At 48.6% G+C, this 12719-nt stretch overlaps 6 protein-coding genes across 6 annotated transcripts; 3 read left to right on the top strand and 3 right to left on the bottom strand.

Moving 5' to 3' along the window:
• Window positions 1-205: 205 nt before the first annotated feature.
• Window positions 206-901, bottom strand: VFPPC_10654 (carbohydrate-binding domain, family 9-like, subgroup; the record flags this gene model as incomplete). The annotated part of the gene is made up of 1 exon (XM_018288983.1): window positions 206-901. One exon carries the CDS (start codon window positions 899-901, stop codon window positions 206-208), a length of 696 nt encoding a protein of 231 aa, XP_018138136.1.
• Window positions 902-1969: 1068 nt separating this feature from the next.
• Window positions 1970-3061, bottom strand: VFPPC_10653 (maleylacetate reductase; the record flags this gene model as incomplete). Its single annotated transcript, XM_018288982.1, has 1 exon — window positions 1970-3061. One exon carries the CDS (start codon window positions 3059-3061, stop codon window positions 1970-1972), a length of 1092 nt encoding a protein of 363 aa, XP_018138135.1.
• A 526-nt stretch (window positions 3062-3587) lies between these two features.
• Window positions 3588-4675, top strand: VFPPC_10652 (catechol dioxygenase; the record flags this gene model as incomplete). The annotated part of the gene is made up of 3 exons (XM_018288981.1): window positions 3588-3812; window positions 3862-4343; window positions 4402-4675. 3 exons carry the CDS (start codon window positions 3588-3590, stop codon window positions 4673-4675), a joined length of 981 nt encoding a protein of 326 aa, XP_018138134.1.
• Window positions 4676-4796: 121 nt separating this feature from the next.
• VFPPC_10651 (Zn(2)-C6 fungal-type DNA-binding domain-containing protein) lies at window positions 4797-7407 on the bottom strand (the record flags this gene model as incomplete). Its single annotated transcript, XM_022428722.1, has 4 exons — window positions 4797-5993; window positions 6054-6532; window positions 6590-7024; window positions 7086-7407. The coding sequence occupies 4 exons, from the start codon at window positions 7405-7407 to the stop codon at window positions 4797-4799; spliced, it is 2433 nt and encodes an 810-aa protein (XP_022284069.1).
• Window positions 7408-7950: 543 nt separating this feature from the next.
• Window positions 7951-10117, top strand: VFPPC_10650 (FAD binding domain-containing protein; the record flags this gene model as incomplete). The annotated part of the gene is made up of 4 exons (XM_018288979.1): window positions 7951-8091; window positions 8144-9146; window positions 9198-9677; window positions 9735-10117. 4 exons carry the CDS (start codon window positions 7951-7953, stop codon window positions 10115-10117), a joined length of 2007 nt encoding a protein of 668 aa, XP_018138132.1.
• Window positions 10118-10726: 609 nt separating this feature from the next.
• On the top strand, window positions 10727-12259 carry VFPPC_16781 (MFS transporter; the record flags this gene model as incomplete). Its single annotated transcript, XM_022429038.1, has 4 exons — window positions 10727-11035; window positions 11097-11257; window positions 11319-11445; window positions 11555-12259. 4 exons carry the CDS (start codon window positions 10727-10729, stop codon window positions 12257-12259), a joined length of 1302 nt encoding a protein of 433 aa, XP_022284068.1.
• Window positions 12260-12719: the final 460 nt, after the last annotated feature.

The raw sequence follows: 12719 nt of genomic DNA, 5'->3' as shown, positions 1-12719 counted from the left end.
TGGAGTGGTGTTTTGGTTTCGTTGAGAATAATGGAGGTTCGGCTTGCTTAAGGAACTCGATTTGAGCTTTTAGCGTGCAACCAAAAGTATAGAGTCGCATAGCATAGAATACTGTACATCAAATGTGTATTAACTCATTCAGTTGTAGCGAGTCCACCAGTGCACTATGTACAACAAGCCAAATGTTTCTCTTCCGACGGCTTCCTTAGACGAATGTAAATCGGCCGAAATACGGCGTGACATGAAAGTCCGCCACATCAGGAGGATTCCACGCACCCATTAACTGCTTAGGGAACATGGTACTATTCGTAACTGTACGGAAAAAGTTCATGCGCCACTTAGTTCCCCGTGCCTTGCCGTCAATCACGTTAAAAAATCCCAGCGGAATCTTGGCGTAACTTGTCCAAACATGACCAGTTCGATCTAGCACGGTCTTTCCTGAGATCCCATCCGTGAATGGGTCCGGAACCGGAAAATGGTCGAATGGCGTTCCAGGTGCGCGGCGTCCAGACGGATTGAACACAAAGGTTTGGAAGGTGATGTTATTCGGATTGATCTCAAACTCAAAGTATGTGATTGGAACTTCCGTCTCCCTGGCCATAAAGATCTCCATTACTTCGTACTCGAAGATCCAGTCATTGGTTCCTTGCGACGCATTATAGAAGAAGTTTGTCTCGTTGTATGCAGTGAGCTTGAACTCGACGAACTTGTCGCTGTAACAGAGGTCGACGTGGGTCAATGGAAATGGGGAGAGGTCAGGAAGGGCTTTTGAGTATGATAGATGTGCTGCTTGTCCGTGATTGCATGAGGGTACACGAACGTGCGGAGTTGGTATTGTCGCGGTGGCACTGGAGATGGCAGCTAGGCAAGTCCACACGATACTTGTGGTTGGCAGCTTCATCTTGGAGAAGTACAGCGATTTCGATCCTCAACAGAGTTCAATGAGATCGTCTCTGAACCTGCATGTGGTTTTTCTTGGTCAAGCATTCGCTGTATACCGCTACTTATAAGAGGTCTGGTGGAAGTCAAACCCCTGCGCTGTTCGGCCGCAATGACGACTTTATGCCCGATATTCGGGCCGTCACCATGCATGGTGATGAGACTATTTTACCGGAAAAGATGCGATTCCCATCAAGCCGAGCGACAACGAGGAAGACGAATTAGGCATAGCTAATCGCCTGCGATCTGAGAGAACATTTGACATTTCAAAGATTTCTTCAGTATTCTCTCATATTTCACTCTCTAGACAGTTTGGTGAAAGAACAAATGTCATACCGTGAGTCCTCTGAGGACTATGCTTGACCGATCTGCGGGCATAAGCACTAACATCGCGGTGCATGTGCCAGGTCACGCCGACGAATTCGTTTCTGAGGTTTGCGGTAGTTCAATTGCTCTGTTTGTCTGATTACTGAAATTGTTGGTAAATCTTGACAATAGGTGCGGAAGGTGATGATTGTCTGGAAGCTCGTTACTGTGAGTTGCGATTCCAAACACAGATATTGCCTACGCGCCCCCAGAATAAGACATGTTAGTTAGCTCTGCAGCATATAAACGACATTCTATATAGGAGAAGATTTAATAGACCACTGTTCTAATATTGCTATTAGACCGGGTAAATGTGTGGCATCAACATGGAAGGGGTAAGATTGCTTCCTCCGAATTTCCAGGCAATTGCCTCCCAGTTCGTAGTTCTACTTCTTTCATTGTCGAGTACCACTAGTCGACCAATGGATTAACTCGCATTTTGTCCATAGTTATAACATCATGCGGTCGGAAATCGGGCCGTTTGAGCATCCATGCCCTGTCACATCCAAGCGATCCGGCGCGTAGCAGCCTGTAAGATTGATAGCGTGGAAGACACGAACCGCAACGAACATGGACATGGGATGCCTCTTGAATTGCTCAAAAGAGGAAATTTTCGGCGAAATAGCAAACACCATTCTGGAAGAATCGCCAATATTATTGGAATTTATTTACTGCATAGATTTGCCTTGGGAGCCTCCCCAGCCCAAGCCCGTCTTATCAGTTCGCGAATCCATTCCGGCTCTAGCTCTCGGGGATTAGGATACTGGTTACCGGTAGCAATTTCAGTCGCTTTGTCGATATCACTCTCCTTCATTCCAAAGTCCTTCAACGCCCGTGGCACCTGTAGCTTTTCCAGTAGCAGCTCCAGGCCCGTCAGCGCATCTCCATTACTTCCGGGGAGAACGATAGCCAACTTGGCCATCTGCTCCGGGATCGCAGGTGCGTTATACGACAACGCATGCGGAAGAACGATGGTGTGTGTCTCTGCGTGAGGGAGAGAAAATGATCCTCCAAGTACATGGCAAAGCTTGTGATGAAGTCCCATTGACGAACTTCCCAAGACGGTACCGCAGAGCCAGGCGCCGTATAGTGCTTGATCCCTTGGAGATCTGGACTTTGGATCCAGAACGATTTGCGGTAATGATTCTGCCAGTGCCTTTATTCCCTCGAGCGCAAGCATGGAAGTGATTGGGTTGGCATTTTTGGCGTAAAGTGCCTCTACTGCATGAGCGATTGCGTTGATGCCGGAAGTACTACATATTGCGGGTGGTAGCGTCATCGTGAAGTCTGCATCATAAATGACAACCGCGGGCAGGATTTTCGGATCTGACCGAGTTGTCTTCTTGCCATCTTGTGTTTCGCCAAGAATAGGTGTCATTTCTGAGCCCGAGTAAGTCGTGGGTATGCTGATATGAGGCACGCCTGTGCGAATAGAGACAGCCTTGCCCAGTCCAACTACCGATCCGCCGCCAATGGAAACTACGCAATCGGCCTCTATCGAGTTAAGAACGGCGGTCGCTTCTTCAGTTACAGAGGCTGGCGTGTGTTGTTTTGCGTGTGGAAAGGTGCCGGCGACAGCAATAGATGCAGCCTGAAGAATGTCGGAGAGTTGATTTGTGTAGTTACTCTTCCCGGGCGTGGAGAGAAGAAGTGGTCGAGATACATTGAGGCGCTTGATTTCGTCTGGGAGCTTCTTGACACTGCCAGAGCCGAAGATGACTCGGCTTGGAAGCACATTGTATTCGAACTCCTTCATCTTGGCTGTGGAAGGTGTGCATGTGAGACCGTCAATCCCCCTCAACTTTGACGAGAAAGGATGAGAAACAAGTGCAAAATGGTTTCTGGCTGAGTCGACTGATGTACTTGGACGAATCAAATCTCAGGTATTTGTCTAGTTGTATCATATGTCAGCATGATGAATCAGAAACTGCCGCTTTCCTGCAGGATTGCAAGCAGGCAATTGTGACAGGTTCCGGAAAACCGGATCGGAAGATGGATGCCACTTACAAAACTTTCCGGAGATGGCGGTTTCTGGGGAAAAGATCCGAGCCCAAATCGGCAATTCCGGTCCTCCCTTGCTTCCCATTTCCTTCCCCAGAATACATAAGGAATAACCCACAAGGATCAAAAGACCAAGGACGACAGGAACATTGCATGCTAGTGCGTATTATTTTTCATCGAGATCAAAAACGAGTCCGCAAAGACGAGCAGAAGAGAGTCAAGCGTCTGACGTAGTCTCATCATCACACCCCTCTTCTTCATCAAGAACGAACACAGACACAATGGCTGCGCCGGTCAATTTAAAAGATCTAACAATTGACAACATCACCGACAATGTCCACGCCATCAACTCACAGTGTTGCGATTTACGTTTAAAATATATTCTAGAGCGCGCAGTCACTCATCTACATGATTTTGCAAGAGAAACCAGACTCACGACCGATGAATGGATGACGGCCATTCTGTTCCTTACAAAAGTTGGCCAGATTTCATCAGACGTTCGACAGGTATGCACACCGTAAACACACAAAGATATAAAGCTTACCTTTGCCTTAGGAATTTATTTTATTATCAGACGTCTTGGGGCTTTCTCTCCTCGTGGATTCAATTGATCACCCCAAACCCAAAGGCAGCACTGAAGGCACAGTCCTGGGGCCGTTCCACACTCACGAAGCAGAACACGCACATGCAGGTAGTCTCATATCTCATGATCCAGATGGCGAGCCTCTCCTAGTCTTATGTACTCTTAAGGACACCGACGGAAACCCAATACCCGGAGCGAAGATCGACGTGTGGGAGACTGACTCAAAGGGGTTCTATGACGTACAACACGCTGACAGGGATGGCCCTGATGGCAGAGCGGTATTGACGAGCGACGATACGGGGAATTTTTGGTTCAAAGCTATTGTTCCTGTGCCATATCCCATTCCGCATGATGGACCTGTGGGTCAATTGCTCAAAGTGCTGAATCGCCATCCCTACCGACCTAGTCATATGCACTTTATGTTCAAGAAAGATGGATACGATCCTCTAATCACGTAAGTCTGCCCTGATTCTCGGAATAGTTATATTTCATGCCGACTAATAACATCGCAGGGCACTGTATCTCAAGGATGACCCGTACGAGTCCACAGATGCCGTTTTTGGCGTCAAGGACTCGCTGGTGGTTTCGCTGAAAAAGGTCGAAGATGAAGAAGTAGCAAAGAAATACGACGTCAAACTAGGCTCTGCTCTGATAACGTATGACTTTGTCTTGGTCAAGGATGAAGCTGCGGCGGGTCTTCGCAGGCAAAAGGCGGAGGAAGCAATGGCCGGCTTGGGACGAAGATTCAAGTTTATTGATGACTTGCCTGTTCCAGATGTAGACTAGAACAACATGTATTGCATCAAATACATACATTGATTCAAACATATACAAGTGGTTTGTACTGATTAAGTGCATGAATTACACATCTAGAGTAGGTAGTCCCTAGAATACATCGCTCACTGCCTCAAACCATCATTGATGTCAGATCGATATCTAGTCCGTCGCCATAAAAGCCGTCAAACGGAAACGCAGAAAATTGCAAACCGGACATGTCCTTATCAGCTGCCGTAAAGTCTTGCAGCAAATTTGGATCTATGATGGAGGCCAACAACGCAGGGTCTTGCCCAGGCACCGCATTGGAGAACAATGTTCTCGAGAAATTGTCCCCATTCTGGCCTGCCACATGGTTCACATCCATCTGAGAGGTGTCATGGTCTTGCTCAGAGCTAGCCTCAGGTCGGGCAGATTGATTCTGTTGGCCCTGAACACAAGCGCGCGCAACCTCCAAACCTTCTCGTATCAGATTCGCACTTCGCCTGGCAACGATAGCCTCCTCCATAGACTGAAGAATCTCTTGCGCTTTCACAACATCGTCTAGTAGCTCGTTTCCAGATACGGCAGTGTGACCCAGCATGATGATATACAAGACAATCATTCCCGCATACAAAGTATATGTAGAATTATACCACCACGTGCGAAAGTAGTGCCGATTAGTATACGCATCGTACATGACTCGGATTGTTGCCCGGGCCGCTTCAAGACATGCATCGACGTGGCCAGACAATTGTGCCTTTGTCGTGCTCATAGGTGCTTCCAAGAAGAGTCGATGCAACACTATTCGTGCGTTCAAGTATCGTAGATGCAAGACGAGTTTCTGTTTCGCTGCCCACTCTGCTTCACGGAAGGACACGCGGCTGAAGTCAAGATACTCTGGCAGCCGAGCCTTCCAGTCGTCGAGAAGAGTATCGAGCTCCTTCGCAACAGCTGACTTTTGCAGCAGAGTCAAACCCTTTGAGTCGTAATATAGTTCTTTGGAGATGCGTCGCAAAATCGCGGCGAAATGCACCATCTCGTTGATCATTGCGAAGCTGCAGTTCTCAAGTTCAGGTCTGTTTGGGGCATTGGTGATATGAGGTTTAATATGTGGCATTTCGATTTGATAGTTTCGAGGCTTGCCAAGGCTATCTCGACGACCGGCACTGCAGCTCATGTCTATTTCGTGAGAGTAGATGCACCACCAGGTTCGTCGTGCGGCTTTGCGGTCTTCATTCGAGCTTGACGTGGATTCTCGTGCGATGCCAATGGCGAGTGCAGTGCGGACGGCGTGACCGCAGTACATGTAGCAAGCATGTGGCTTGAGAGAGTTCTGACAGTATAGCGACTTCATTGGGGTTAATATCTTGGCTCACGAGACAATATTGACGGGTGGAAGGCGGCTTACCATGAGCAGAAGTGTTTGAGCGCTTTCCAACGAACAAACTTCAAATACATCTCCGAGTAAGGCTCTGCACTTTCTGAAGTACGTCTTCGACAGCGCCTGGCTGGAGAGAGGTATACTTGAGTTCTGGCCTTGTGCTGGTAGTTTCATGCATAGGTTGATGTCTGCCTCGAAGGCTAGACTTATACTAGAATCTGCAATGAGGGCCCCGACTGCCACCACGATGTTGTACAGGGCAAAGAAATGTCTGAGATCTTTGTTCTTCTCAAGCGGTGTGTGTACACTCCATATCACTTCCTCGCATCGTGTTGCGAACGCAACTGGATCGAGCATCGGGTGGATATGATGTAAGTTGCTCATGAATACTCGGACATACTCCCGCTCTAATCTTCTCTTGGCCACTTGAAGATGACTCTCTTGTCCAGATCTTTCCTTTGCGGCAAGATGAGTAGTCGGTCGATAGTTGGTACCACTCTCTCCACCTGCACTGTTTTGCGGAGTTAGCGAGCGGATATCACGCTGAGTTAATCCCGACTGACTGCCACTCCTGGCGCGGTTTGCGATACCAGAAGGACCTCCAGTAACATTCTGTCCATTCTCCGTGACATGCGGCGGCGTTTTTGGCCTTGAAGGTGGTTCGAGTGCTTCCTCATTGGCAAGGAGGTTTACAATGGACACGGGCGACCGAACAGCGAGACCAGGCCCGGAAACAATACCACCAGATCTCCACGGGCTGTTTTGGTCCCGTAAAGAGGATTGATCGCCGGCTCCTGCACTGGCGGGTGATAGATATGACGTTTCCCTTCGGTTGGTAGGGCTTGCATGTCCCGGGGGAAGATTTTGCTGTGCGTAGGCAAAGAACTGATTGAGAAGCACAAAGTTGGATGAAGTGCCGTAGAACTCTGTCCCATGAGTGTGCTGGTTGACGTCGCCTACTACATCAGTGTTGTCAGGCAGTAGTTGTGGCGCAAATACTTGTCAAGTTAGTAACATGTTTACGAATACTCGGTAAGAAGCAAATGGTCTTGAGCATACCCAGGTCGTGTGATTCTTCCGTGTGTCCCAAAGTCTCACTTGAACGCCGGATCTCACCCTCTCGATTCGATGGTCCGGATGGAGTGCTTTGCACACTTCGTGTTTCTCGACGACCCGGACTCGTCGCGGTGCTATTTCTGTTCCGGTCATTCCGCCTTCGAAGACCATAAGTACACTCTTGGAGATGCCTGATGCAGTTTGAGCATGGCTGCCGTTGATCACACTTTGCCTTTTTCACACGGCAACGCTGACATGCATGAGAAGCGCGTGGTAAGTTGCGGCGGCCGGGCAGAGACTCCGGATGTCGTTTTGGCTCGGGCATGCCTGGTGAGTTGGCTAACTGCGTATGCACTGAACCGGAAAACAGCAGTTGGTGATTTTCTACATCTGTTATTAGTATATCCGGACGGACGGTTGAGGACCACTTGTGGAGGGTCAAATGCTTGAGCTTTCCGGGAGTTTGCAGATGCTAAGAGTGGAGAAGAAGCTCAGTAACAAACACATTCTGACTTGAATCCCCCGCACTCAATGCAGGATAGAGGCACTGGGATTTGCCGACTTGACAGCCGCTAAAAGATTGGGTGGCGTCTTGCTGGTTGAGGCTGGGCCAAACATCCGGCTCGTGCCCGGATGAGTGGTGGGATATCCGGGCGGAAGCCGGAAGTTTTGGACGAGGCCGGAAAACAGAGATGGTATGAATTGAAGAACAGAACTTTTTGGAATGGATCTTGAATGCTTGGAATAGACTGATTTTCTCTCTTAAGCCGATTGCTAACCCATTGATTGGCGTGGTTCTAAAAATCAGCTTCCTCAACACACAACCAGGCGTCAATTGCGTGAGTACAGATCATCGCCGACTTCCAGGATGCCCGTCTTCCAAGAAACGTCAAACGCTGCGAGAGATCTTAGAATCTTGCCATCTCGTGCTCCTCCATTACCTAGACTTTCTCCTGAACCGGCGCACTCAGAAACCTCGGAGGATAATCGCGAGGTTGTTGTCATTGGTGTAAGTGATGTGGTTCGCACAACAAATTCGCATTCGTACTTACACAACTTAGGCTGGACCGAGCGGACTTTTTCTCACATTGTTATTAGCCAGATATGGCGTCGCAAATTCTTCTCTCCTCTGCCTCGATTCCAAGCCGGGGACTTTAAAGGCTGGCCAAGCAGATGGACTTCAACCTCGTACTCTAGAGGTGCTCCAAAGCCTTGGAATAGCGGACGAAATCATAAGCGATGGTTGCCATATGGAAGAAGTTGCATTCTGGAATCCCGTGCACTCTAATCGACAAACAAACGGCAATGGGGTTCATACAGAGAAAGGCATTGAGCGCACCAGCGTTGTTCCCGATGTCAATGTTCCAGCTCGCTACCCTTTCGAAGTCACAATCCACCAGGGACGTATTGAGCGGATCCTCCAAGAGAATCTTGAAGTTTATGCACCAAAGGATACAATCCGAAGATCGCATCGCTTTCTTGAGCATACGGTCGACGATGCTCATCCCGATTTCCCAATTCTAGTCAAGTACGAATACGATCTCCCGGATGGTACAACACAGCAGGGCACAGTTCGAACAAAGTACCTTGTAGGAGCGGATGGTGCTCGCTCGCTGGTGCGGAAGTGCATGGGTCTCGAACTCGAGGGCGAGACAAGCGATCATATCTGGGGCGTTTGCGACTTTGTCGTAGACACTGACTTTCCGGATATTCGCAAGCGTTGTGCGGTTCACTCGGATGCTGGATCGGTGATGGTGATACCCAGAGAACGAATTGCGTCTGGTGATTATCTTACCCGACTCTACGTCCAAGTACCTGGCGAGGTTGCTAGAGATGTAGATTCCGAAACAGACAAGAAAACAGCGGACAAAAAGAGGCGCGGCGCCGTCACGCTGGAGTACATCTTCGAACAAGCCCAGGCGGTATTCGCACCATATAACATCAAGATCAAAGAAGGCACCCAGCCAGATTGGTGGGCTGCGTATCAGATCGGGCAGCGCATGACGCCCAAGTTCTCTGCCAGAACTAGCGACGGCGTGGACAGAGTATTCATCGTCGGAGATGGTACGTATTGCGTGTATTCTTGCTACTTCTGTAGATGCTGACCTGCAAAAGCATGCCACACGCATAGTCCGAAAGCTGGGCAAGGCATGAACGTGTCCATGATGGATTCGTACAATCTGGCTTGGAAACTTGTCCACAGCCTGCACGGACTTACACCACAACGGCCTTTGGGAACTGCGGATCCTGTTCTCGAAACCTTTGAGCAGGAGCGGGTGGATGTAGCTCGTCGACTCATCGAATTTGACACACAGTTTTCGCACATGTTTTCCGGTCAGATGGGAGAAGCAGATGCTGAAGCCGCTGGCTTGACACACGAGGAGTTTCTTCGCGTGTTTAATGAGGGGAGCGACTTTACCAGTGGTTGCGGCATTCACTATAAGAATAACAGACTTATACGAACACCACTTGAGTCTTACATCGGTGAAGTTACGCAGGGAGATCCGCTTCGTGGTCCGTTGATCCCGGGCAGGAGACTGCTCAATGTCGAGGTGAAGCGCTATGCTGACGGCAACACTCGTCAACTTCAAGATGGTACGTTTCCTCCGACTTTCCTACGGAAGGAAGAACATGCGCTAACTTGGCTATTAGAAATGCCGTCCACTGGTCGCTACCACGTTCTGCTGGTGGCGAGCAACGACTTACTCGACAAATCCGGTTCTTCTCAATCAGCGATCGTATCATCCATGGAGATCATCCAGAAATTCCCAGCAGGAGTCGTTAACCCGATCATTCTCCATCCGCTGAAGGAGCGATTTGAGTGGAGCGATTTACCTTCATGTGTAAAGACATTTGCGGAGATGCGCACATATGGATTGGCGAAGCAGGAGGATGCGTATGAGATTTTTGGCGTGCCCAAAGATGAGGGACTCATTGCTGTAATTAGGCCAGACGGTTATGTTGGCATGTTGGCAGCTTTGACGGGATCAAAGTTGTTGGATGCGTATTTCCGGGGTTGCTTGGTTAGCATTTGAGCTGTCATTTTTAATGTCTGTATTTGCTAGCCATTGTATGTAAATTCATGAACTTATCGATCATGATGATTATAAGACATGTTTCGCAATCTAAGAATTGTTTGTGTGTGACTGTGTATAGATCGCATGTGTGGCATAGCGGCTTCATAGAATGTATAGGCCAACACACTGTTATTCGGATAGACAACGTCGAGTATTGCTTAACAATACATAGAGTAGCAAACAATTGGTCCAATCACTGGTATCAATGTTATCAGTTAAGGCCATACACAAATAGCTGGTGACATCGGATGCTGGTTCCGAAATATTGGTTGACAGCCCGGGTCCCCAGAGTTTCTCTCCGGATCTCTGTCCGCCACGACCGGAAGTTGTCAAACTCCGGGGAAGCCGGAATTTCTGGGGTACCCCAGGTTTTAGTTACTTGACTCACGGCCAAGCATAAAAGTATAGCTATTTGCATTCTATTTTTCGCGATGTTGGTATCCAATGTTCTGGACTGTGTTTAGTCACCTTATGTGGCCAGTGTCAGGCAGGTTCTTGTCCATTTGCCTCTTCTAATGCCGACGACAGACTTCACCTACATCAATTCTATCTCTTATTACAGCCCCAATGGAGGACCCCAAGACTCTGTCAGATTCATCAATGGTGGAAAGCGTGGTAGCATCCAACTCGACACCCGACCTGGCCGAGTTCAAGGAGTCGGAAGGATACGTAGCCACGGTCGACACTGAACACCGTGGAAATCTCAAGACTGCCAAAGATGGACATACTATTCTGATTCCTCAACCCTCAGAGGACCCCAATGACCCTCTCAACTGGAGTCCAGTTAAGAAACATGTCATACTGTTCATCATTAGCTTTGCAGCGTTTCTTCCTGACTATGGAAGTGCAACTGGTGCTGTGACTCTCATCCCCCAGGCAGTGTAAGCCAATGCCACCCTCACAGCAACTGCAGAGTCATCGCTAATACTGGAAGTAGAGTTTGGGATATGAGCCCAGACACAGTCAATCACTCACAAGTAGGAAACGTCTTCATGCTTGGCGCGGGCGGTATTTTCGTGGTAGCTCTCTCAGCATGGGCAGGCCGTCTACCCATATTGTTTTATTTTCTAGTTCTGGCTACAGCAACAGCAGCATGGTGCGCAGCTGCAACGACCTTTGAATCGTTCATGGCGGCTCGCATTCTGAATGGCTTCTTCAGCACCGTCTCTCAAGGTGGTGGTCTAATGTTCATCTTCGACATGTTCTTCTTCCACGAACGTGCCCGCAAAATTAATATCTGGGCTGCCTTCATCATTCTGTCTCCTTATATGGGACCGTTGCTGGCTGCCTTTATGATCACGACTCAACCATGGCCAATTCCCTTCTGGGTATACTTTGTTGAGGTACAGCTACACAATTTTGCATCATCAAGGCCATTGCTAACACTATACTTAGACTGCGCTTGCACTCATCCTTACAGTTCTCTTTGTACAAGAATCGTATTACGATCGCCGTATTGCGCCGGCGAGCCAGCCGCCTAGAGGCTCACGCATTGCCAGGTTGACGGGTGTCGCTCAATATAAGTCTCGCCATCTTCGAAACAGCTTTGGTCAAGCTTGCATGCGGCCAATTCGAGTCATTCTGAAGCCAACCGTCTTTTTGTCTTCGCTTTACTACTTGCTGACCTTTGCATGGGTTGTCGGCATCAATACTACTCTCTCAATCTTTCTGACACCTCTATACAACTTTGGTCCTAAGCAAATAGGTTTCTTCTACTTTACACCCATTGTCGCTGCCCTTCTGGGTGAAATAACAGGTCACTGGCTGCACGATGGTATTGCCCGGCAGTACATCAAGTCGCACAACGGTCACTTTGAGCCAGAGATCAGACTGCGCGCTATGTGGTTCAGCACACCGTTCATGCTTGCCGGTCTAGTGGGATTGGGATTCGCTCTCGAGGACGCATACCACTACATGGTGACCGCCGTATTCTGGGGCTTATATGTCTTTGGGATCATGGTGTCCACGGTGGCGCTAAACGCGTACAACCTTGACAGTTATCCCGAGGCGTCGGGTGAGGTATCTGCCTGGATCAACTTTGCACGAAGTGAGTTAGCCCTTCCATTAAAGTTACCATGTGTTTTGGCTAATACTTTGTAGCTGCTGGCGGTTTTATCATCAGTTACTTCCAAGTCAATTGGGCAAAGTCAGTGGGTGCGAAAGTTAGCTTCGGGACACAGGCTGGCATCTGTGCTTTTGCATTTCTCATTATCATCTTGCTGCAGAAATATGGAAAGACGATGAGGGTCAAGAGCGGGGCTTTGCATTTCCCTACCACCTAAGTGGCCATACTTTCAGACAAAAATAGTAATGAGATGGCTATCATACTTCGTCACTCAACACCATAAAGGATAGTTCTTGGCAAAGTACGATTCGAATGTGGCAATAACATCCTTGCAGTTCTGAGATATTAATTACGGCTTATAATACGGTTTTCATCTGTGAACTCCTAATGTCAACCTGTGTTAAGTAATATGAGGAGGGTCAAGTGCACATTTGGGAAGGGAAACGTCAGATAAGGATCAAATGTCTTCGTCAATCGCATGTAGAGTTTTAGCCA

The sequence above is a fragment of the Pochonia chlamydosporia genome (assembly GCF_001653235.2).
Source record: "Pochonia chlamydosporia 170 chromosome Unknown PCv3seq00009, whole genome shotgun sequence".
In the NCBI taxonomy this organism is placed as follows: Eukaryota; Fungi; Ascomycota; class Sordariomycetes; order Hypocreales; family Clavicipitaceae; genus Pochonia; species Pochonia chlamydosporia.
This window is presented reverse-complemented; position numbering and strand designations above follow the sequence as displayed.